The sequence below is a fragment of the Notechis scutatus genome, chromosome 1 (genome assembly GCF_049901735.1).
Source record: "Notechis scutatus isolate UNSWTSFEM ecotype Mainland chromosome 1, rNotScu1.2, whole genome shotgun sequence".
Taxonomy (NCBI): domain Eukaryota; kingdom Metazoa; phylum Chordata; class Lepidosauria; order Squamata; family Elapidae; genus Notechis; species Notechis scutatus.
This window is the reverse complement of record NC_142009.1, coordinates 2,878,262-2,903,939: the sequence shown is the minus strand read 5'-3', so window position 1 is coordinate 2,903,939 and position 25,678 is coordinate 2,878,262. Positions and strand designations below refer to the sequence as shown.

The 25,678-nt window shown below is 46.2% G+C and overlaps 1 protein-coding gene across 1 annotated transcript in view; it reads left to right on the top strand.

Moving 5' to 3' along the window:
• Positions 1–1,821: 1,821 nt before the first annotated feature.
• Positions 1,822–25,678, top strand: part of NSRP1 (nuclear speckle splicing regulatory protein 1) — a 39,995-nt gene continuing 16,138 nt past the window's right edge. Inside the window, exons 1-2 of the mRNA XM_087955817.1 lie at positions 1,822–1,940; positions 3,279–3,360. Of these exons, the coding sequence (XP_087811943.1) occupies positions 1,921–1,940; positions 3,279–3,360 (102 nt within the window). The 5' untranslated portion in view covers positions 1,822–1,920. The remainder of the gene's footprint in view (positions 1,941–3,278; positions 3,361–25,678) is intronic.

The window sequence follows — 25,678 nt, the reverse complement described above, 5'->3', positions numbered from 1 at the left end:
AAACTTTTGTCGGCTTGGGTGGATGGGTGTGGCGTGCGAATGCTGCTCAGCAGCCCTAAACCAACATTTCACTTCCGTGAAATGAAAAGTTTGCTAATATATAAAGTCGTACAATTACTTATATGTTGCTAAGTGAGTTTTGCCCCCCCCCATTTGACGACCGGTCTTGCCACATCTGCGGAGCGAATCCCCATGGTTCTTAAATCAGTCCCTCGGTTGTTCGGTTGAGAAGCCGGCTTTGCCCGTCGAATTTGCCGGGTTGGAAAGGCGCCGCAGTGGATCACCTGAATAGAATAGGATAACGGTCACTAAATGAAATGGTCGTAAGTCTAGGACCCCCTGTACTCCCGACCTTCTGATATAGCGGGCTGCAAGAGCAGATGGTTTTTTTAACAGGGTTAGTAAAACCGAATTGTTTCAGCTAATTTTCAAAAGCACGGTTTCAACTTGGTTTGATGCGTGGCTGGCTGGGGAATAGCAGATTCACAGAGGTTGGATAGGGCCTTGGAGGTCATCTAGTCCAACCCTCCCCAAAACCCTACACCATTTCTGACCAATGGCAGTCCAGTCTCTCCTCGGAAGCCTCCAGGGATGAAGCTCCCACAACTTCTGTCCCACGGGTTGATGGTTCTTCACTGTCAGAAAGTTTCTCCTTATTTCCAGGTTGAATCTCTCCTGGATCAGTTTCCATCCATAAAGGGTGGATAAATAATGGATGAATAGATATATGGCGGGTAGAAAGATAGATAAGAGAGAATGGACGGATAGATGATAGACAGATGATGGATGGATGTGTAGAAACATGAAATATCCTAGGAAATGTTATTATAGGCAGAATATCTATCTGCCCTAAAAAGAGAAGTGGAAACTCAGAAAGCAGAAACTCAGCCCAACCACCACCACCTTTGCTAATGGGCCATTACTCTGGCCTAGGGCAGCCTATTTTACATAACAAAGACCTACTCCAGGTAGAGCTACACTAGGAATGGCCCAAGCTCTTTCATTTTACATCGTCATCCAGCAAGGCTCCACCAAGCCTGGACAGCCTACATGGCCCCATGGGAGCCCGAGAGCCGATCCGAATACAAGCTCAAATTCAAATCGCCAGAAGGGAGTATAAAACCAAGGCCATCTCTGCATCTCAGCCCGTTTATTCCCTTCTTTCTTCACCCAAGGCAGGTGATCCTGTCCGCCATTAAACCACCTTTCCAGGGTCTTTCTTCCCCCACTTGGAACTGAACCCAGAAGGATAATTTCTTCCAACAGATGGATAATGGATAGATGATAGATAGATTAAAAAAATACAATGTCCTTGCTTCAAATTTCAAAGGGACATTTCGAAATAAAAATAAGTTTCCTCTTTTGGCAGACATTGTTTTACAGAAATAAAAAATCATTTTAAATCAATTAAATTAACATTTTTTAAAAATGAACATTAATTAAAATTTTAAAAATGAAAATTAATTTACTTCATGAAATTAAAACCAATTTTAATTTGTTTTTTTTTTTTTATTTTATTTTATTTTATTTTATTTTTTTATTTTTATTTTATTTATTTTATATTTTATTTTTTTATATTTTATTTTTTATTTTATTTATTTTATATTTTATTTTATATTTTATTTTATATTTTATTTATTTATTTTATTTATTTATTTTTTATATTTTATTTTATTTTATATTTTTTTTTATTTTATATTTTATTTTAAATTTTAATTTGTTTTAATATGTGTGTGTGTGTGTGTGTGTGTGTGTGTGTCCAAATGCGCTTCCTGGGCATGCGCAGAGCGCCTCCTTTCCCCCCTCCCTCAGAAGATGCCGCGTGCAGAGCCAGAAGGAAGGCCGGGCGGGGCGGGGCGGGGTCTGAAGGGCGGGGCCTCAGGATACGGGGCGGAGCGTCGCGCAGGCCCGGCCTCCAAGATGGCGGCGCCCGGAAAACAGTGAGTCTGGCCTTGTGGTCGGCGGCGGCCGTGGGGGTGGGGTGTCCTCTGAGCATGGGCAGACGGCGGCCGCGGTGGGGCGGGAGGGCAGAGGGAGGGGGCTGCTGAGCTGGGAAAAAAAGCCTCGTGGGGGGGGGTCGAGGCCTACTCGACCGCGAGACCGGGGGGGGGGTCTCAAGAAGCTCCCCCCAGAATGACGTCATTCCGAGGGGGCAGAGGGAGGGGGCTGCTGAGGGGGGGGAATCCTCGTGGGGAGGTCGCGGCCTAGTCGACCGCGAGACCCGTGGGGGGTGTTAGGAGAGGGGTCCCCCAGGATGACGTCATTCGTGGGGCTGGAGGGAGGCCCCTTGATGGCCCCCTCCCCACTCCTGGGACAAACCCCCCACCCCACACTCAGGCCTTTTAGTTGGGGAAGGGTCGGTTTCCATACTGGGGATCCCCTGCCATTAGTACTCAGCCAGCAACAAAGGTGCTGCTGCTTCATTGTGAATTAACTCCTCGTAGTAAGGTATTTGTATACCCGTCGCAAGATCACTCCGTGGTTTTAAAAATCCAAAAACATGCAATTGATCAAATAAAGTACATTTCCCTGTAAGGTTAGTCAGTCCTTGACTTACAACAGTTCGTTTAGTGACCGTTCAAAGTGGTGTAGTAGGGTTTTCTGCCTAAACTAGGGATTTGGACTGGACTAGAGGACCTCCAAGGGTCCCTTCCAGCTCTGTTATTCTATTCTATTCTAAAGCAAAGTGATTTATGATCATTTTTTGACACTCCTGGTCATGTGATCAAAATCCAAACACTTGGCAACCGACTCGTATTTACGACGGTCGCAGTGTCCGGGGGGGGTCACGCGGTCCCCTTTTATGACCTTCCGGCAAGCAAAGCCAAGGAGGGGGGGAAGCCAGATTCACTTAATGACCGTGTGGTTAACTTAACAAAAAAGGGGTAAAACCCACTTAATAAAGGTCTTGCTTAGGAACAGAAATATTGGGGCTCCATTGAGGTCGTAATTCGAGGACCACCTATATTTTTAGTACGGGTTAGTCCTTGACTTACACCAGTTCATTTAGTGATCATTCCAAGGTTACAACTGCACTGAAAAAAAGTCACGACCAGTTATCACTTAACGACTCTGGCAGGAGAGGTCGTAAAATGGAGCAAAATTCGCTTGAACAACTGTGTCACTTAGGTAATGGAAATGTGGGGTCAATTGTGGTCGTAACTTGAGGACTACCTGTACCTTGTTTTGTTCCTGGACAATAGATGTAAGTCTCAAATTAATTCAACCAGGGTGAATCCCGTAGCCATAAAACTTTAATTTTTCCCCCCTCTGAACAGGTATGGACTTATTTTTCCTAAGAAGGTTCAGCAGAAAGGACTGGTCAAGCATGCTGCGTTTATGGACGACTCCGACGAAGAGGTCAGTGTGCGAAGCAGCTTTGGTCGGTGTGAGTGTGGTCTTGTGCTTTGCCTGCAAAGTGTGCCTTCCATAGGATTAGAGCAACAACCCTGACAAAATTAGTCCATCCTAGCTTTTGTGTCTCGTATCTCAGTCCCAAAGCTTGCAGGGCAGGGGTGGGGAACCATGGGCCTTTTAGGACTGGTGGACTCCAACTCCCAGAATTCCTGAGCCATGGCTGGCTCAGGAATTCTGGGAGTTGAAGTCCACCAGTCCCCAAGTTGGCTCAGGAATTCTGGTAGATAAAAGTAAGCTAAGGGTAGAAGGTGGAAGTTAGGTAATTTGATTTGTATTATTAATATTAAGGGTGTGTTGAAATACACTGCTTAAAAAATAAAGGGAACACAAAAATAAGACATCCTAGATCTGAATGAATGAAATATTCTTATTAAATACTTTGTTCATTACATAGTTGAATGTGCTGACAACAAAATCACACCAAAATTATCAATGGAAATCAAATTGAGCAACCCATGGAGGTCTGGATTTGGAGTTACACTCAAAATTAAGGTGGAAAAAAACACTACAGGCGGATCCAACTTTGATGTCATGTCCTTAAAACAAGTCAAAATGAGGCTCAGTAGTGTGTGTGGCCTCCACGTGCCTGTATGACCTCCCTACAACGCCTGGGCATGCTCCTGATGAGGTGGCGGATGGTCTCCTGAGGGATCTCCTCCCACACCTGGACTAAAGCATCCCCCAACTCCTGGACAGTCTGTGGAGCAACGTGGCGTTGGTGGATGGAGTGAGACATGATGTCCCAGATGTGCTCAATTGGATTTAGGTCTGGGGAACGGGAGGGCCAGTCCATCGCATCAATGCCTTCATCTTGCAGGAACTGCTGACACACTCCAGCCACATGAGGTCTAGCATTGTCTTGCATTAGGAGGAACCCAGGGCCAACTGCACCAGCATATGGTCTCACAAGGGGTCTGAGGATCTCATCTCGGTACCTAATGGCAGTCAGGCTACCTCTGGCGAGCACATGGAGGGCTGTGCGGCCCCCTAAAGAAATGCCAACCCACACCATTACTGACCCACTGCCAAACCGGTCATGCTGGAGGATGTTGCTGGCAGCAGAATGTTCTCCACGGCGTCTCAGACCCTGTCACGTCTGTCACATGTGCTCAGTGTGAACCTGCTTTCATCTGTGAAGAGCACAGGGCGCCAGTGGTGAATTTGCCAATCTTGGTGTTCTCTGGCAAATGCCAAACGTCCTGCACGGTGTTGGGCTGTAAACACAACCACCTGTGGACTTCGGGCCATCATACCAACCTCATGGAGTCTCTTTCTGACCGTTTGAGCAGCCACATGCACATTTGTGGCCCGCTGGAGGTCATTTTGCAGGGCTCTGGCAGTGCTCCTCCTGTCCCTCCTTGCACAAAGGTGGAGGTAGCGGTCCTGATGCTGGGTTGTTGCCCTCCTACGGCCTCCTCCACGTCTCCTGATGTACTGGCCTGTCTCCTGGTAGCACCTCTATGCTCTGGACACTACGCTGACAGACACAGCAAACCTTCTTGCCACAGCTTGCATTGATGTGCCATCCTGGATAAGCTGCACTACCTGAGCCACTTGTGTGGGTTGTAGACTCCGTCTCATGCTACCACTAGAGTGAAAGCACCGCCAGCATTCAAAAGTGACCAAACCATCAGCCAGAAAGCATAGGAACTGAGAAGTGGTCTGTGGTCACCACCTGCAGAACCACTCCTTTATTGGGGATGTCTTGCTACCTGCCTCTGCTTTCCACCTGTTGTCTATTCCATTTGCACAACAGCATGTGAAATGGATTGTCAATCAGTGTTGACAGTCTGATTTCACAGAAGTGTGACTGACTTGGAGTTACATTTAAGTGTTGTTTAAGTGTTCCCTTTATTTTTTTGAGCAGTGTATATTGTGAACTTCAAACTTTTAAGGACTAGAAAGTGTGGGGATTTTGAGATATAATCACGGGATTGACTAATTTTTCTTAATATCTGGTCTCATTAGTAGTTCTAGATATTTGGGATATTGAAATTATGGTGGAATAATGAGTAATTTAAAAAAAATCTATCTCTCTATAAAAGTGCATCATCACAAAATCTCCAGAACCGTAAAGCCTACAAACTTGGCACCTGTTCCTCTTGGCTTCTAGGGGCTCCCTAAGAAAGGATTTTTCCAAATGTCCATCGGAGCATTAATATTTACTGTATTATTATTATTAACATGCTCTGATGCTAAGGAGTCCTACTCCCCCTGTCCACCTGAAAAAAAGAAATCTCCTCCAAATGTAAAACACAAGCAGAGGAGTTTCGGTTTCACAGCACCAAGCAGCTTTAGTCCAGAACAGTTGAGCTAAGCCATGCCCAGGCTCCTTGCTGTCTCTTTGCTCACACAGTAAATACCATTTCAGTTTCCAAACAGCCCCCAACTCTCTCACACACTGACAGGACACTAGCCAGATGAATACTGATGGATGCTGAAAGGCAGAGGCAGAATTTTTTCCCCATATTTTCCTCCCAAAAAACTTAAGCCCCACCGCATAGTTTCGTAGCGAAAGCACGGGTATAGAGCTAGTATTAAATATGTGACTTAATAGGGGATAATAAATACCCAGTGAAAAGAAATGTTAGTTATGCTTAAATGAATTAATGGAAAAAATGAGAAAGAACTATAAAGAGAGAATAGGGTTGTTGAAGTTGGAAGATTAGGATTATATATACTTATTTGTATTATCACTATTAGCATTGTTTAACCTAGTCAATACACTGTCCACAAAATACGTATGGTGTGAAAGGAAAACTGTAAATAAAACATGAATTATTTTAAAAAAAGGAATCCACAAGTACGGTCACTAAGTGAACTGTTGTAAATTGAGGAGAACATGTATTAGAATAGAATAGAATAGAATAGAATAGAATAGAATAGAATAGAATAGAATTCTTTATTGGCCAAGTGTGGTTGGACACACAAGGAATTTGTCTTTGGTGCAAATGTTTTCAGTGTACATAAAAGAAAAGATAAATTCGTCAAGAGTCAAGAATCATCAGGTACAACAAATAATAGTCATAGGGTACAATAGAATAGAATAGAAGGATGTAGGAATAGAATTTAAATAGAAGGGGATGGAACGGGATGGAACAGGATAGATAATAGAATAGAAATTAGAATAGGATAGAAATGTAATTGGACCCAAGAATTTGTCTTTGGTGCAAATGCTCTCAGTGGACATAGAATAGAATAGAACATAGAATAGAATAGAATGAAGGATGTAGGAATAGAATTTAAATAGAAGGGGATGGCGGATGGAAAGATGATAATAGAATAGAATAGAAATTAGAATAGAATAGAGAATAGAATAGAATATAGAATAGAATATAGAATAGAATAGAATAGAATAGAATAGAATAGAATAGAATAGAATAGAATTCTTTTATTGGCCAAGTGTGATTGGACCCACAAGGAATTTGTCTTTGGTGCAAATGCTCTCAGTGGACATAAAAGAAAAGATACATTTGTCAAGAGTCAAGAATTATAAGGTACAACATTAATGATAGTCATAGGGTACAATAAGCAATCAAATCATACTAGGAAACAGTCAATATAAATTGTAAGGATACAAGCGACAAAGTTACAGCCCTATGTGGGAGGGGATGGGGGATAAGGAGTGAAGAGAAGATTAATAGTAATAGTAGTGCAGACTTTGTAAATAGTTGGACAGTGTAGAGGGAATTATTTGTTTCGCAGAGTGATGGCGTTCGGAGGGAAAAACTCCCCTTGAGTCTGGTTGTTCTGGGGTGCAGTGCTCTATAGCGTCGTTTTGAGGGGAGGAGTTGAAACAGTTTATGTCCAGGTCTATAGATATTTTCCCAGCCCTCTTTTTGGCTCGTGCAGTTTACAGGTCATCCATGGAAGGCAGGTGGGTAGTAACTGTTTTTTTTCTGCAGTCCTAGTTACTTTCTGGAGTCTGTGTCTGTCCTGTTGGGTTGGTCCTGCTGCTGGATGACATGGGCATAGCCATTTTTGCAATTTGGGTTTTGAAACAAAAAAACAAAAAAACGTGTATGCATTTATTTATCACACGAGTTCAATTATACAGCCTCCTCCTATTTGGTTGTTCTCAAAATCTGTGATTAAGACCAAAAACGTTTTCCCAGCAGAGGGTGCTACACACCTGGATACACATTATTTGTATCGCTTTTTGCGAGCCAGAAAGCAGCTTTAAGCTCCGTGGAAAGGACTGCAGAAATGCAGGCGGTCCTCAACGTACGACCACCATCGAGCCCAAAATTTCTGTCATTGAGTGAGACATTTGTGAAGTCAGTTTTTTGCCCCCTTTTATATGACCTTTCTTGCCTCCGTCTTTAAGCGAATCGCAGCAATTGATAAGTTGGGCACATGATCGTTAAGCGACTCCGGCTTCCCCATTGGCTTGTCGGGAGGTCGCTAAAGCGGATCACATGACCCCCTCCCGGGGGGGGGTTTCATTTCTGTGACCGTCATAAACTTGAGACACTTCCCAAGCGTCTGAATTTGGATCACATGACCGCGGGGATGCTGGGAAGGTCGTAAGTGTGAAAAACCGGGCATAAGTCGCTTTTTTTTCTGTGCTGTTGAAACTTTGGTCGCTAAATGAACTGTTGTAAATTGAGGACTAGCTGTCCTGCCTTGTCCCGAGCAAAGACTCAGGGTAAATGTTGGCAATCAGGTAGTCCTCTACATACGACCACAATTGGGACCAGTGAATTCCATTGCCGAGCAAGGAGGTTGTTAAAGCGATTCGCACCTGATTTTACAGGTAGTCCTCGACTTACAACAGTTTGTGACGTGACTGTTCAAAGTGATTGTTCTCTCAACGGAGGGGGAGGGATACGACACCCCATCTATCTCCAGTCTGCAACCCAACTTCCAAGAAGGCTCCACACCCATTTGTACCACTCAGGTGACCCTGAGGACACAGGTCAACTGCCAAGTGGTCTCAAGGACCCTCTAAAAGGATGCAAATGACCAGCTGCCTGCAAGGAGCATCAATCCTTCCCATTCCCCACCATCCGGTCAGAGCTCAAGAAGCTTCTTGGATGGGAAATGAAACATCTTCAAAAGACCTTTATCTGAGGACCCAGATAAACCTCCAAGTGGATGCAAATGACCAGCTGCAAAGAGTATAAATCCTCCCATTCCCCACCATTTGGTCAGAGTTGAAGAAGCTTCTGGGATGAGAAGTGAAACGTCTTCAAAAGAAAAAAACAAGAAAAGTCCAGTTGCCTCTTGAAAAAAGCACCTCTGGGACAACTGGGGACACAGACAAATCTCAAAAGTGGCCTCAACGACCTTCTAAAAGGATGCAAATGACCAGCTGTCTGCAAGAAATAAAAATCCTCCCCTTCCCCTCCATCCGGTCAGAGTTGAAGAAGCTTCTGGGATGAGAAGTGAAATGTCTTCGAAAGAAAAAAAACAACAACCAGAAAGTCCAGTTGCCTCTTGAAAAAAAGCACCTTTGGGACAACCATGACCTTGATGACTAGAGAATCTCCATAGACACAGACATCTAGACAAGAAAAGCCAAATGCACAGGTACAGGATAGGTGGTACCTGGCTCAATAGTAGTAATTGTGGAGGGATCTCGGAGTCCGAGGGGACAATGACTTAAATAGGAGCCGGCCGTGTGCAGCAGCTGCCACAAAAGCCAACACAGTTCTAGGCTGCATCAACAGAGGGAAAGAATCAAGATCAGGTAAAGTGTTAATACCGCTTTATAAGGCTTTGGTAAGGCCACACTTGAAATAATGGTCACCATTATTGGTCACCACACTATAAAAAAGATTTTGAGACTCTGGAAAGAGGGCAGAGAAGAGCAACCAGGATGATGAGGAGACCCGAGACTAAAACACATGATGAACAGTTGCAGGAACTGGGCATGTGTAGTCTGCCTATCTGTCTATCATCTCTTTGTGTGTCTGTCTATCCATCTACATCATGTCTGTCTGTCTATCCATCTATCCATCCTTAGTAAGCCACACCTAGAATCCTGCACCCAGTTTTGGTCACCACAATATAAAAGGATGTTGAGGCTCTGGAAGAGGGCAGAGAAGAGCAACCAGGAGGATTAGGGGACTGGAGGCTAAAACAGTTTTTAAAACAGTTGCAGGAACTGGGCATGTGTAGTCTGTCTATCTGTCTATCATCTCTCTGTGTCTGTCTGTCTATCATATATCATATCTATCTATCTATCAATCATATATCTATATCATATCATATCATATCATATCATATCATATCTATCTATCTATCTATCTATCTATCTATCTATCTATCTATCTATCTACCTACCTACCTATCTATCTATGCTTAGTAAGGCCACACCTAGAGTCCTGCATCCAGTTTTGGTCACCACATTACAAAAAAAAGATGTTGAGACTCTAGAAAGAGTGAAGAGAACAGCAAGAAAGAGGATTAGGGGACTTGAGGCTAAAACATATGAAGAACAGTTGCAGGAACTGGGCATGTGTAGTCTGTCTATCTGTCTATCATCTCTCTGTGTGCCTGTCTATCCATCTACATCATGTCTGTCTGTCTATCCATCGTTAGTAAGGCCACACCTAGAATCCTGCACCCAGTTTTGGTCACCAAAATACAAAAAAAGGATGTTGAGACTCTGGAAAGAGTGCAGAGAAGAGCAAGAAAGAGGATTAGGGGACTGGAGGCTAAAACATGCGAAGAACAGCTGCAGGAACTGGGCCTGGCTAGTTTAATGAAAAAAAGAACCAGGGGAGACAGAATAGCGGTGTTCCAATGTGCTACAAAGAAGAGGGAGTCAATCTACTCTCCAAAGCCCCTGAAAGCAGGACAGGAAGCAACGGGTGGAAGCAAACTGGAATTAAGGAGGAATTTTCCTGACCCTGAGAACAATCTGTGGAACAACCTGCCTCCAGAAGTTGTGAATGCTCCAGTATTGGAACTTTTTAAAAAGATGTTGGACAGCCATTTGTCTTAAATGGTATAGAGTTTCCTGCCTGGGCAGCGGGTTAGACTAGAAGACCTCCAAGGTCCCTTCCAAGTCTGTTGTTCTAAGATGATGAGAAGCAAGACGTATTCGATGAAAAACCAGGAAAAAAAGGCACCTCAAAAAAAGCACCTTTGGGACAACCAAGACCTGGATGGCGGAGAGAATCCCCATCTAAAAAACCGGTTTGTCAGCCAATGTCAGGTAGGAAAAACGGGGACTTCGTGGTCTAACATATGGAGCCCCGAAAGATGCGGCCCCAGAGGGTCAGAAGAATTGCTCTTGAAGGGGAGCCCCAAGCAAAGTGCCTCTCTAGGCAGGTGAGGATGAGGGTGTGTGAGTGATGGGATGCCAAGCCCTCCTGTTTCCAGGTGAGCTCACCTGGATGGCAGGTGCTGCAGTCCAGCAATAATGTTATAGGGCTGGAAAAATCCCACCTCGGTCCCAAGAAGATTTTTTTTTCCAAGCACAAATTCGAAAATCTACCGAGGCTGTTTTTCAACAGGACTAAACAAAATGAAATTCAGTGGTGAAAAAAGTAAGTTTTCTGCATTTAGGCAAGAAAAACCCAAGTGCACAGGTACAGGATAGGTGGTACCTGGCTCCATAGCGGTAACTGCGAGAGGGATCTCAGAGTCTGAGTGGACAACCATTGAAATAGGAGCCGGCCGTGGGCTGCAGCTGCCACAAAAGCCAACACAGTTGTAGGCTGCATCAACAAAGAATCAAGATCACACATGAAGTGTTAATATAGCTTTATAAGGCCTTGGTGAGGCCACACTTGGAATAATGGATCCAGTTTTGGTCACCACAGTTTAAAAAAAAAGGTTGAGACTCTGGAAAGAGGGCAGAGAAGAGCAACGAAGAGGATGAGGGGACTGGAGGCTAAAACATACGAAGAACGGTTGCAGGAACCGGGCACGTCTGGTTTGATGAAAAGGAGGACTAGGATGATAGCAACGTCCCAATATCTGAGGGGCTGCCACAAAGAAAGGGAGTCAAGCTATTCTCCAAAGCCCCTGAGGGCAAAACAAGAAGCAATGGATGGGAACTAAATAAGGAGAGAAGCAACTTAGAACTAAGGAGGAATTTCCTGACCGTGAGAGCAATCAATCGGTGGAACTCCTTGTCTCCAGGAGCTGTGGGTGCTCCAACACCGGGGAGGTGTTTTAAGGGGGAGATTGTAAAGTTTAAAAAACCTCCCATTATTTCCCAGCTCCCCATGTCATAATAAATCTAGCGCCTGCCTTTATCATTAAAAAAGAGAGAGAGAGAGACATCCTTTCTTTAAAAAGCAAAATTACTTTATTAGTTCAGTAATAATTTTAGGGCCTTTTGGAGATAAGGAGAGATTTATCTCTTCTCTTTAAGAAGAGATTTATTTATTTATTTTATTTAGTTTGTCAATTGCTTACAAGATAATAGGTATAAGTAAAAACATAGTTATGATAAAGAAAAGTAAAAGAAACAATAGGACAGGTGCGCTTATGCACGCCCCTCTTAGGAAAGGGATGAGGTCAATAGTAGACGGTCTAAGGTTAAAGTTTTTGGGGTTGGGGGAAGATTGGATCACCATTTGTCTGAAGTTGTATAGGGTTCCTTGCCAAGGCAGGGGGTTGGACTAGAAGACCTCCAAGGTCCCTTCCAACTCTGTTATTCTATTCTAGGGCTAGATGGGCTACCTATTGGCTAATAAAGTGCTGGAGAGTTCAAAAATACCACCCCGGTGGGGCGATATTAACGGGTATGGGAATCTTTCAGTTGTGGTTGTGTGACCGTGCTGCCAGGGGGGGTGGAGATTGTAAAGTTTTTTAAAAAACCTCCCATTATTTCCCAGCTCCCCATGTCGTAATAAATCTAGCGCCTGCCTTTATCATTAAAAAAAAGAGAGAGAGAGAGAGAGACATCCTTTCTTTAAAAAAGCAAAATTACTTTATTAGTTCAGTAATAATTTTAGGGCCTTTTGGAGATAAGCAGGTGCTCCGGAGAGGGTTTCATTTCCTGGCTGCTCTCTTATCAGAGGAAAGTTAGGCCTGGCGTCTCTGAAGTTGGAGTATTTATAACTGAACGCTAATATTAAAAGTCCGGCATACCTGCCTCGGCCGAGCTGATGGCACATCAGATAGAAAACTTCCCTTCCCTTTTAAAAAATATCACTCCCCGCCTTTCATTAAGGTGTTCCTAATCGCTTACTTGTGTGAAGAGGCAGTTGTTCCCTTTCTGTTTTTTTCAAGTGGAGGCAGTCCTCAATTTTATGACCACCATTTGAGTCCTACTCTCTGTTGCTAAGCGAGACCCTTTTTAAGTGAGGGTCAGGATTCCAGAAGGGGCCCTAATGAAATCAGGAGCTTTGCAATCTTTCCTACCGTAATTGTTACTGGAATCGCTGCCGTTAAGTTAGTAATGTCCACAATTCCCCAGCCAGCCATGATTTAAGAGGGGTGGATTTCCACTCCCAGAATCCCCCAGCCAGCCTGCTTTAAGAGGGTGGGCTTCCACTCCCAGAATCCCCAGCCAGCCATGATTTAAGAGGGTGGGCTTCCACTCCCAGAATCCCCCAGCCAGCCTGCTTTAAGAGGGTGGGCTTCCACTCCCAGAATCCCCCAGCCAGCCATGCTTTAAGAGGGGTGGACTTCCACTCCCAGAATCCCCCAGCCAGCCATGATTTAAGAGGGGTGGATTTCCACTCCCAGAATCCCCAGCCAGCCTGCTTTAAGAGGGGTGGATTTCCACTCCCAGAATCCCCAGCCAGCCTGCTTTAAGAGGGTGGGCTTCCACTCCCAGAATCCCCCAGCCAGCCTGCTTTAAGAGGGGTGGACTTCCACTCCCAGAATCCCCAGCCAGCCTGCTTTAAGAGGGTGGGCTTCCACTCCCAGAATCCCCAGCCAGCCTGCTTTAAGAGGGTGGACTTCCACTCCCAGAATCCCCAGCCAGCCTGCTTTAAGAGGGGTGGGCTTCCACTCCCAGAATCCCCCAGCCAGCCTGCTTTAAGAGGGGTGGGCTTCCACTCCCAGAATCCCCAGCCAGCCATGATTTAAGAGGGTGGATTTCCACTCCCAGAATCCCCAGCCAGCCTGCTTTAAGAGGGGTGGGCTTCCACTCCCAGAATCCCCCAGCCAGCCATGCTTTAAGAGGGTGGACTTCCACTCCCAGAATCCCCCAGCCAGCCTGCTTTAAGAGGGGTGGACTTCCACTCCCAGAATCCCCAGCCAGCCTGCTTTAAGAGGGTGGGCTTCCACTCCCAGAATCCCCAGCCAGCCTGCTTTAAGAGGGTGGGCTTCCACTCCCAGAATCCCCAGCCAGCCTGCTTTAAGAGGGGTGGGCTTCCACTCCCAGAATCCCCCAGCCAGCCTGCTTTAAGAGGGGAGGACTTCCACTCCCAGAATCCCCCAGCCAGCAGGCTTTAAGAGGGATGGACTTCAACTCCCAGAATCCCCCAGCCAACCTGCTTTAAGAGGGGTGGGCTTCCACTCCCAGAATCCCCCAGCCAGCCTGCTTTAAGAGGAGGGCTTCCACTCCCAGAATCCCCCAGCCAGCCTGCTTTAAGAGGAGGGCTTCCACTCCCAGAATCCCCAGCCAGCCTGCTTTAAGAGGGCTGGACTTCACCTCCCAGAATCCCCCAGCCAACCTGCTTTAAGAGGGTGGGCTTCCACTCCCAGAATCCCCAGCCAGCCTGCTTTAAGAGGGGAGGATTTCCACTCCCAGAATCCCCAGCCAGCCTGCTTTAAGAGGGCTGGACTTCAACTCCCAGAATCCCCCAGCCAACCTGCTTTAAGAGGGAGGACTTCCACTCCCAGAATCCCCCAGCCAGCCTGCTTTAAGAGGAGGACTTCCACTCCCAGAATCCCCAGCCAGCCTGCTTTAAGAGGGTGGGCTTCCACTCCCAGAATCCCCAGCCAGCCTGCTTTAAGAGGGTGGGCTTCCACTCCCAGAATCCCCCAGCCAGCCTGCTTTAAGAGGGGAGGACTTCCACTCCCAGAATCCCCCAGCCAGCCTGCTTTAAGAGGGCTGGACTTCAACTCCCAGAATCCCCCAGCCAACCTGCTTTAAGAGGGGTGGGCTTCCACTCCCAGAATCCCCAGCCAGCCTGCTTTAAGAGGGGAGGGCTTCCACTCCCAGAATCCCCAGCCAGCATCCTTTAAGAGGGTGGGCTTCCACTCCCAGAATCCCCCAGCCAGCCTGCTTTAAGAGGGGTGGGCTTCCACTCCCAGAATCCCCAGCCAGCCTGCTTTAAGAGGGCTGGACTTCAACTCCCAGAATCCCCAGCCAACCTGCTTTAAGAGGGGTGGGCTTCCACTCCCAGAATCCCCCAGCCAGCCTGCTTTAAGAGGAAGGGCTTCCACTCCCAGAATCCCCCAGCCAGCCTGCTTTAAGAGGGGGAGGGCTTCCACTCCCAGAATCCCCAGCCAGCCTGCTTTAAGAGGGCTGGACTTCAACTCCCAGAATCCCCAGCCAACCTGCTTTAAGAGGGGTGGGCTTCCACTCCCAGAATCCCCAGCCAGCCTGCTTTAAGAGGGTGGGCTTCCACTCCCAGAATCCCCCAGCCAGCCATGATTTAAGAGGGCTGGACTTCAACTCCCAGAATCCCCCAGCCAACCTGCTTTAAGAGGGGTGGGCTTCCACTCCCAGAATCCCCCAGCCAGCCTGCTTTAAGAGGGGTGGGCTTCCACTCCCAGAATCCCCCAGCCAGCCTGCTTTAAGAGGGCTGGACTTCAACTCCCAGAATCCCCCAGCCAACCTGCTTTAAGAGGGGAGGACTTCACTCCCAGAATCCCCAGCCAGCCTGCTTTAAGAGGGGAGGGCTTCCACTCCCAGAATCCCCCAGCCAGCCTGCTTTAAGAGGGGAGGACTTCCACTCCCAGAATCCCCAGCCAACCTGCTTTAAGAGGGGAGGACTTCAACTCCCAGAATCCCCCAGCCAGCCTGCTTTAAGAGGGAGGACTTCCACTCCCAGAATCCCCCAGCCAACCTGCTTTAAGAGGAGGGCTTCCACTCCCAGAATCCCCCAGCCAACCTGCTTTAAGAGGAGGGCTTCCACTCCCAGAATCCCCCAGCCAGCCTGCTTTAAGAGGGCTGGACTTCAACTCCCAGAATCCCCAGCCAGCCATGATTTAAGAGGGTGGATTTCCACTCCCAGAATCCCCCAGCCAACCTGCTTTAAGAGGGAGGACTTCCACTCCCAGAATCCCCCAGCCAGCCTGCTTTAAGAGGGGAGGGCTTCCACTCCCAGAATCCCCCAGAAAGCATGGTTTAAGATGGGTGGACTTCCACTTTAGGGATTATCATAATAATCAGATATATTATGTATAGCAGTAGAAAGTAAGTATGGAGTATTGATATTATAGAAATGAATACGTATTCATTGTAATGGTTGTTGCACAAGATATTTGTATCCCGATGTCACACTGTTTAAAACTGAAGATGGATTGTTCGTAAAAAAGAAAATAAAACAAATTATTAAAAAAATTAAGATGGGTAGACTTCCACTCCCAGCCATGATTTAAGAGGCGAGGACTTCCACTCCCAGAATTCCCTACCCAGCCTTCTTCTATTATTAAAAAAATAAAAGGGGTGGACTTCCACTCCCAGAATCCAGCTAGGGAACATCATCAGTGCTAGAAGCGAGGGAGGTTAGAGGAGGAGGACTTTGAGGTCCTTGGTGCTCTCTGAACTCTGTTGTTTTTTTGCAGACATTTCATGACCTAAGTAGGGAACATCATCAATGCTGGAAAGGGTGTGTGTGAGTGTGTTGTGTTTGCGGAGAAGAGGAGGAGGAGGAGAATTGTGGGGTCCTTGGTGCTCTCTGAGCCGGGTGGTTTTCTTACAGACGTTTCATGACCCAACTAGGCAACATCATCAGTGCTAGAAGGGAGGAGGAGGAGGACTGAGGAGTCCTTGGTGTTCTCTGAGCTGGGTGGTTTTCTTGCAGGCGTTTCATGACCCAACTAGGGAACATCATCAAAAGGGAGTAGGGTTTGGAGGAGGAGGAGGAGGACTGTGGCCTCCTTGGTGTTCTCTGAGCTTGAACGTTTCATGACCCAGCTAGGCAACATCACCAGTGCTGGAAGGGAGGGATGCTTGTTCCTTCTTTCTATACAGTAGTTTGTCCAATCAGCAAGAAAACAAGCAAGGAATTTCCAAGGAGAAAACTAAACACTCACAAATACCTGTCAGGATAAGCTACTGCATATAAAATAGGAGCAAATTCCAATCCCTGCTAGCACTGAAGCTATTGCCTAGTCAGGTCATGAAACGTCTGCAAGAAAACCACCAAGCTGAGACAGCACTAAGAAACCACCCACAGTTCCACCCTCGGCTACCAATAATCTCTTCCATTGGTACTTCTTCTTCAGTAGAAGTTTCTTCTTCTTTTTTTCATTGAAATTTATTGTAAGATAAAATACAGATAGAAACAAGGAGAATCAGGGAAGGAAAAGAAGGGAAAAGGGGGCGCAAAGTAAGAGGCGGGGGGGAAATAGCAGTGACTTCCAACTTTTTCCAGTGCAGTAGAATACAAAATACACTAGCCCTGATGAGGTTACCTGGTTTGGAAATCAGGAAGCGCACCAAAGACCCTACACCAGTCCTCCTCCTCCTCTTGCTTCTCCTCCTCCTCCTCTTCCTCCTCCTCCTCTTCCTCCTCCTCCTCTTCCTCCTCCTCCACTCAGAAAAGCACATTCTTCCTTCTAACAGTGATGATGTTACCTAGTTGGGTCATGAAATGTTTGCAAGAAAACAACCAGGATCAGAGAGCATCAAGGACCCAACTATCTTCCTCTTCTCCTTCCTTCCTTCCTTCCTTCCTTCCTTCCTTCCTTCCTTCCTTCCTTCCTTCCTTCCTTCCTTCCTTCCTTCCTTCCTTCCTTCCTTCCTTCCAGCCCTGATGATGTTACCTAGTTGGGTTATGAAATGTCTGCAAGGAAACCACCCAGCTCAGAGAGCACCAAGGACCCAACTATCTTCCTATTCTCCTTCCTTCCTTCCTCCCTCCCTACCTCCCTCCCTCCCTCCCTCCCTCCCTCCTTCCTCCCCCTCCCTCCCTCCCTCCCTCCCTCCCTCCCTTCCTTCCTTCCTTCCTTCCTTCCTTCCTTCCAGCACTGATGATGTTACCTAGTTGGGTCATGAAACTTCTGCAAGAAAACAACCAGGCTCAGAGAGCACCAGGGACCCCACAGTGGTTGCCATCCTCCTCCTCCTGCCCCCTTCTAGCACTGATGCTATTACCTAGTCAGGTCATGAAAACGTCTGCCAGGAAAACCTCCAAGCTCAAGACATCACCAAGAAATCACCCATAGTTCCACCCTCAGCTACCAATAATCTCCTCTCCCGGTACTACGTCGTGTTTTTTTTTTTTTTTTTTTTGTAACCTGTTTATTGTCACCTTTTTAGCAGTTGAGCCTCTGGCCAAGCCAGACCCTGTCGCCCGAGCTAAGTTTCCAACGCACGCTGGCTTTACATTCCATTTTTTTGTTTGTTTTTTTTCCTCGTCAAATAACAGATCGCCTGTATCCTGGTACTTTTTGTAGGGTTAAGAGTCTGCTCCCTTCCAGTAAAAATATCATCGGGGAGGGGGGAAAAAATTGTTCTATCTCCAATCTCTCTGTCGCCAAGGAATTAAAAAAAAAAACGAGAGAGAGAGAGAGAGGGACCCTGTTTGCGGACAAAGAAATCTCGCGGCCGGATTGCTGACTCTGTCAGGTTGCTTTAATAAACGCCCTGCCGATAAGTCGAAATAACACAAAAGGACAGGAAGTTTCTATCTATCTCTCTCTCTCGGCCCTGGCAGCACAACAGGAAATTGTAACCCCTTCGTGCTGCTGGCGCTGTTTCTTTCCCCGGTTCCTGGCCAAACAAGTGGCAGGTGGGCCTCTTTAGAGATGTTGTGTACCTAAAAAGAGGCTCTTGTAGGGTTTGCATTGTCTGCTTAATCTCCCCTCACTTGCACCCTTAGCGCGCTCAGGCCAAGCTATGGTGTGCAGGAGTGGGATGCTCTCTCTGTCCTTGCATCCCTCCTGAGCAACGTTGAGTCCCTTGGCAACAGGAAGACTTCCACTCCCAGAATCCCCCAGCCGGCCTGCTTTAAGAGGGGTGGGCTTCCATTCCCAGAATCCCCAGCCAGCATCCTTTAAGAGGGGTGGGCTTCCACTCCCAGAATCCCCCAGCCAGCATCCTTTAAGAGGAGGACTTCCACTCACAGAATCCCCCAGCCAGCATCCTTTAAGATGGCTGGGCTTCCACTCCCAGAATTCCCAAGTCTGAATGCTTTACAACGGGTGGGCTTCTACTCCCAGATTAATCCAGCCAGCATCCTTTAAGATGGGAGGACTTCCACTCCCAGAATCCCCCGGCCAGCATCCTTTAAGAGGGGTGGGCTTCCACTCCCAGAATCCCCCAGCCAGCATCCTTTAAGAGGGGTGGGCTTCCACTCCCAGAATCCCCCAGCCAGCATCCTTTAAGATGGCTGGGCTTCCACTCCCAGGATTCCCAAGTCTGAATGCTTTACAACGGGTGGGCTTCTACTCCCAGATTAATCCAGCCAGCATCCTTTAAGATGGGAGGACTTCCACTCCCAGAATCCCCGGCCAGCATCCTTTAAGAGGGGTGGGCTTCCACCCCAGAATCCCCAGCCAGCATCCTTTAAGAGGAGGGCTTCCACTCCCAGAATCCCCAGCCAGCATCCTTTAAGATGGCTGGGCTTCCACTCCCAGAATTCCCAAGTCTGAATGCTTTACAACGGGTGGGCTTCTACTCCCAGATTAATCCAGCCAGCATCCTTTAAGATGGGAGGACTTCCACTCCCAGAATCCCCGCCAGCATCCTTTAAGAGGGGTGGGCTTCCACTCCCAGAATCCCCAGCCAGCATCCTTTAAGAGGGTGGGCTTCCACTCCCAGAATCCCCAGCCAGCATCCTTTAAGAGGGTGGGCTTCCACTCCCAGAATCCCCCAGCCAGCATCCTTTAAGATGGGTGGACTTCCACTCCCAGAATCCCCCAGCCAGCATCCTTTAAGATGGGTGAGCTTCCACTCCCAGAATTCCCCACTCAGATTGCTTTGAGAGGGCTGGACTTCAGCTCCCAGAATTCCAAAGACAGCCTGCTTTAAGATGTGTCAACGTCATGTCCCAGCATACTCTAGATCAGGGTCTCCAACCTTGGCAACTTTAAGACTGGTGGACTTCAACTCCCAGAATTCCTCAGCCAGCAAAGCTGGCTGAGGAATTCTGGGAGTTGAAGTCCACCAGTCTTAAAGTTGCCAAGGTTGGAGACCCCTGATCTAGATAGCGTGCTTCAAGATGAGTGGACTTCAACTCCCAGGATTCCCCAGACAGCCCTGGGTATTGTGGGAATTGAAGTCCACCCATCTTCACATTGATAAGATTGGGGGAAAAAAACTGGAATAGAAGAATCAACCCAGTGGCAGCCCAATAGAAGCATCGTATCAAAATGTGCAATCGGTCTCCCTCTTTAAATCGAACTCAAAACTTCCCGAGATCTCCCCCAGAGTGGACAGGTGTCCCTGAAGAGCTGGCGGTTTCTCCAGCTCTGAAAAGTTTTTCAAAGCAGGCCGGAGAGCCACCAGCCCTTTGGCTTTCTTGCACGCCGAACAGAGGTGGCTCTCCTCGAACTCCACACTTGTGTGACACCTGCTGAGGAAGCCCTTTGGAACTTATTAGGAAGAACCAGAAGGTCGGAATAACAGAAGGGACCTTGGAGGTCTTCTAGTCCAACCCCCTGATCAAGCAGGAGGCCCCCATGCCATTTCAAAGAAATGGCTGTCCGGTCCGTCCTTGAGCAGGGGGCTGGACTAGAAGACCTCCAAGGTCCCTTCCAGCTCTATTCTGATTCTTCTTAAAAGCCTCCAGTGTTGGAGCAGCCACGACTTCTGGTGGCAAGCTGTTCCACAGGTTAATTGCTTTCACTGTTAGGAATTCCTGCTTAATTCTAGGTTGCTTCTCTCCTTGATCTGTTTTCATCCATTGCTGCTTCTCCTGCCTTCTGGTGCTTTGGAGAACAGATTACAGATTAACAGAGTTGGAAGGGACCTTGTCGGTCATCTAGTCCAACCCCCCTGCCCAAGAAGAACACCCTACACCATTTCTGACTGATGGAAGTCCAGTCTCTTCTTGGAAGCCTCCAGGGATGAAGCTCCCACCACTTCCATGGGTGGATTGTTCTCACTGTCAGAAAGTTTCTCCTTATTTCCAGGTTGAATCTCTCCTTGGTCAGTTTCCATCCATTATTCCTTGTCTGGCCTTCAGGTGCTTTGGAAAACAGCTTGACCCCCCTCCTCATCTCTGGGGCAGCCCCTCTGTCAGGATTCCAGCAATTGCTCTAATTAAATAATGATTCTCAAGCCAAACTTCAAAAAACCTCACAAGATTTATTAGAAGCGTCATATCGGCATTAACCTGTATGAAGTCAACTCTGGCATACATAATTTAACAGTCCCCTCTGTGACCCTGTTCCCCCCCGCCCCGGTGGTGTCATAAATCAGATTCTCCAATTGAGCCACCTTCACAGGATGGGTGTCATCAATCACGTTCTCCAATTAAATACATTTGCAAAAAGCAAAAAGCTCTGGTGTTTTAGTTACAATCTTTTTAAGATAAAGAGTTGGAATGTACTTCCGCTTCCAAACTGTTGCAGTGCTCTTCCAGATTCCCCCGTTTTTTTAATGGCAACTATTAAAACAGGCATAGGAATGTTTTATGAGTTGTCCGATATTATTGCAGAAAATAGGAAAATTTGGCAAAGTAGCAGGCCTCAAAATAAAGATAAAACCAAAACGCTAGTTAAAAACCTGACGGTAAAAGACGAAAGGGAATTAGAAGAAGCAATGGGTCTCCAAGTTGTTAAAAAAAGTTAAATATTTAGGTATTTGGTTAAGAGCAAGCAGCTCAGCCTTAAAAAAAAGATAATTATATAAAAATGATACAGCAGATAAAAAATGACCTGGAAAAATTGAGTAAATTACAGATCTCATTCTTAGGGAAAATAGCTACAATTAAAATGAATATCCTACCCAAACTGTTATATTTGTTCCAAACTATTCCAATAAAATTAAATTTAAAAAGTTTTCAAAGAGCTAAACAAAATAACTATGGTCAGGGAAAAAAGCACAAATAAAATCAATTTATCTACAGGAGAGTAAAAGCAGAGGTGGCTTTGGACTCCCAATATCAGAGATCTACTACAAAGCAGCATCTTTAATATGGATTAAAGACTGGATTAAATCAGAAAACAAGAGAATCTTAATATTAGAAGGATGTGATATGCAAATAGGATGGCATGCCTTCATATGGGACCCCAGGAATAAGAATCACTCCTACTTTTATAGACATGTCTTGCAAGATTCACTGATAAACATTTGGGGAGAAATCAGGAAGAAACACTATACCAAAATTCCAGGCTGGCTGTCCACTATGGAGGCAATAATCCACCCAAATACTTGGATATCAGTAAAAAAACTTAAATATTATCAACTTTTGGATAATCAAGGAAAACTCAAAACAACTCAAGAATTAGAAACACAAGGAATATTTATAGATTGGTGGCCATATCTTCAAGTACAGATGAGATATAAAAATGATTTAGAAGAATTTGGATTCGAAATAAAAACATCTCAATTAGATAAAATATTGTTAGGACCTGAAGAAAAAATAATCTCGAAAATATACAAATATTTGCTAAATTTTGATTTAGAAGAGGAAATTGTTAAAGGACCAATGTTGCCCTGGGCAAAAAACTTTGGACATAATATTGAATTGAATGACTGGGAAAACGTATGGCAAAAAAACTTTTCCATGACAAAATCGGTTGCTTACAAAGGTAATGTATATAAAATGCTCTATCGATGGCACTTAGCACCATCTAGGCTTGCAAAAATGTACCCCAAATTGAACCTGAATTGTTGGAAAGGTAAGAAAACACAAGGCACCATTTTTCATGTCTGGTGGCTGTGCCCAGAAATTAAGAAATATTGGATTAAGATACAAACGTGGCTAGAGGAAATTACCCACTGCAGGTTGGAGTGGAAGCCGGAATTATTTCTCCTGGGAATCATTAAAGACAACTATTCCCCCAAAGATTCGATATTTGATTATACATATATTAACAGCGGCACGAATTGCGCTAGCTCAGACCTGGAAGATGTCTACCACTTTATCAAATGACATAATTCGCAAAATTTTGGATTGGGCAGAGATGGATAGACTCACATTGAAATTAAAGGACAAAGAGGACTCAGAGTACTACTTAATCTGGAATATCTGGTATCAATGGTTAGACAGTAAAACATGATAAAGAAAGGTCAAAAAAAGGAAATAAAATTGGTACACCAGTATATAGGTAGGAAAAAGGAGAAGTTGTAGAAAAGGAGGAACTGTTAGAAAAATGGAGACTTAAGTAAATATCTATATTCGGATTGAACGATTAAAGATGTGTATCCCATTTCCCCCCATGCTCACGGAATGTTAAAACGTAATACATAGATTATAATTACTACACACACACACACACACACACACACACACACATATATAGACAAAAAAAGCCACAAAATAGACAGAAGATATTAGAAACACCAATCAAGCAGAACACAGAAAACTCCAAGACCAATAAACACAGACCAAAACTCCCAACCAATCAGGATGAAGAAAAAACCATTCTGGCACAGCAGTATGCTAGCACCAAATTTAAAACTGAAACGGCTGTGAAAGTCTGACTCACAGACGAACACAATACAGAAGCCTGATGATGGCAGATGAGATTCTGCCAAAACGTTGCTACTTGGGTATTTCCCCACTTCATTATAGTTGTGCTTTTAAAGTCATTTCGTTTAGGATATCACATCACAGAACTCAGGAGGTTACACCACAAAATCTCAGGATGTTGCAACTCAGCCAACGACCCAGGAGATTACAGCACAAGACCCAGGATGTCACAACAATAGAACTCAGAAGGTCATCACACAGCCCATGACCCAGGTCATTATGACCCAGGAGATTACAGCACAAGTCCCAGGATGTCAAAACAATAGAACTCAGAAGGTCATCGCACAGCCCATGACCCAGGTCGTTATAACACAGGAGGCTGGCAGACACACAGCCAATACCTCAGCCACACATGTTCTTACGAAAAAGCCAGCCAATCTGCAAGCATCAACTCCATCAACCAATCAAGAAATGACAACACAGCCAACCTCCCCACCAGTATTTATAGAGAGACGGCAGCTCCGATCGCGCTTTGCTTGCACTGGCACGAAGCCGAAAGCACCAGCCTGAAGATGGCGAGTGGGACCTCGTCGAAACGTTGCCAAGATGCGCTCAATCTTACACGGGAAAAGACCCGAACATGCCAAGACCTGCAATATATATATTTGGGTGTTAACATGATATTCCTTTTCATACTTGAACGATTGACCTTTAAAGATAAAATATTTTTATTAATAGTAGCAAAGCACTGTGAATTAATAACACTAATACGATAAATAACTGTCAAATATTATGTGTATCTACGGCATTTATGGTACTGCCAAGAAAGTGATGTTGAAACATATTGATATAATTTCTTCTACAGAAACTATTCCTCACTCATGTCCATTCCATCCATCCTTGGGTCCTATCTCCACATAAGACCCTTCCTCTGGTCCCCAGGGCCTCCTCTGTACATACATGCCATCATCTGATCCTTCACCACCAAGTTGCGAACACGTTATCCTGGGTGCAGCAGAAATGTTTGACTTGGGGTTGGAAGGAAACCAAGGCATCTGAATGGAAAGGTCAGGGAACAAACACCATCCAGATCTCGGTGTTGCCTCGCTGAAGGTCAGTGTGAGCATGGATTAGATTAGGTTAGATTAGATTAACAGAGTTGGAAGGGACCTTGGAGGTCATCCAGTCCAGTGGTTGCCAGCTGGTGGGCCGGGGACCACCGGTGGTCCGCGAGAAAATGTTGGTGGTCCGCAGAGAAATGTCCCCCCCAAAGCAATTAATCCAGGCTGCGCGGGAACACAAGGCTCTGCCGCCCACATGGCCTGCGGGAATTGCGAACAACACAAGGCAGTGAGGGGAGGGGGGGAACTCGCCCCACTCGCCTGGCCTGACCACCGGGCTGCTTCTGTCCGCTTCTGCTTTTGGCTGCAGGCAAGGAAAGCAGCCAAAGTCTTTCTTTCTCTCCCCCAAACTCCACCAGAAATGAGTCTTTGGGACCCGGCAAGGCCTCCTGCTCCAAGAGGCTGCGCCAGGCAAAGACTCATTTCTGGCAGAGTTTGGGAGAGAAAGAAAGACTTCTGCGACTTCTGCTGTTTTCCTTGCATGAAGCCAAAAGTCTCTCTCTCTCTCTCTCTCTCTCTCTCTCTCTCTCTCTCTCTCTCTCTCTCTCTCTCTCTCTCTCTCTCTCTCTCTCTCTCTCTCTCTCTCTCTCTCTCTCTCTCTCTCTCTCTCTTTCTCTCCCGAACAGAGCTGGAGACGGAATCCTACGATCCCAAATAAACAACGATTGGTAGGAAAACGGGGTGGGAATTTCCCTGCAGACTTTTTGGGGGATTTTCCCAGGGTCTCTGGTCCACGGGATTTAAAAGTATGAGTTTGGCAGTCCCTGAGGTCCAAAAGGTTGGCGACCCTGTTCTAGTCCCCACCCACCCCCCCAAGCAGGAGACCCTACACCATTTCTGACAGAGGGCAGTCCAGTCTCTTCTTCAAAGCTTCCAACCGTAAAACTCCCACCGCTTTAATTAATTCAGAATAAAGCTGGAAGGGACCTTGTAGGTCATCTAGTCCAACCCCCCCCACCCACCCAAGCAGGAGGAGACCCTACACCATGGGCCGCAGAGGGTGGGAGTGTGGATACTTAAATTGCACACCCGAGCACACAAATACAAACCCCGAGCAGCTGCTAACGTTACGAAGCCGCGGTGACAGCATCTCCTTGGGGGATTGTACGTAGTCCTGGGCCTTCAGGATGAGTCACAGCAGGACTGGAAAACTCCGCCGGCTGCCAAAATGAGTGGGGTTTTTGTTTTTTTTTTAAATCCATTTTTCACACGGGCCCCCGTCCTTCTAGAGGTGTTGAAAAAGAGGATTTCGCTCACTCGGGCTTCTCCAAGCGCGTTGAGCGATGGGTTTTGCAGCTGCATCTGATCAAACCACGAAGACCTTTGGAGACTCATCTACATGCAGGTGGAACATGGAGAAAAAGATCTGATGTGGGGGAGGGGAAGAATGGACGCTCTTCAGGAAGCAACGGCCATCGTTCGTCCTTAAAAACCATCCATGGAACGGACTGCGCAGCCATTTGAATG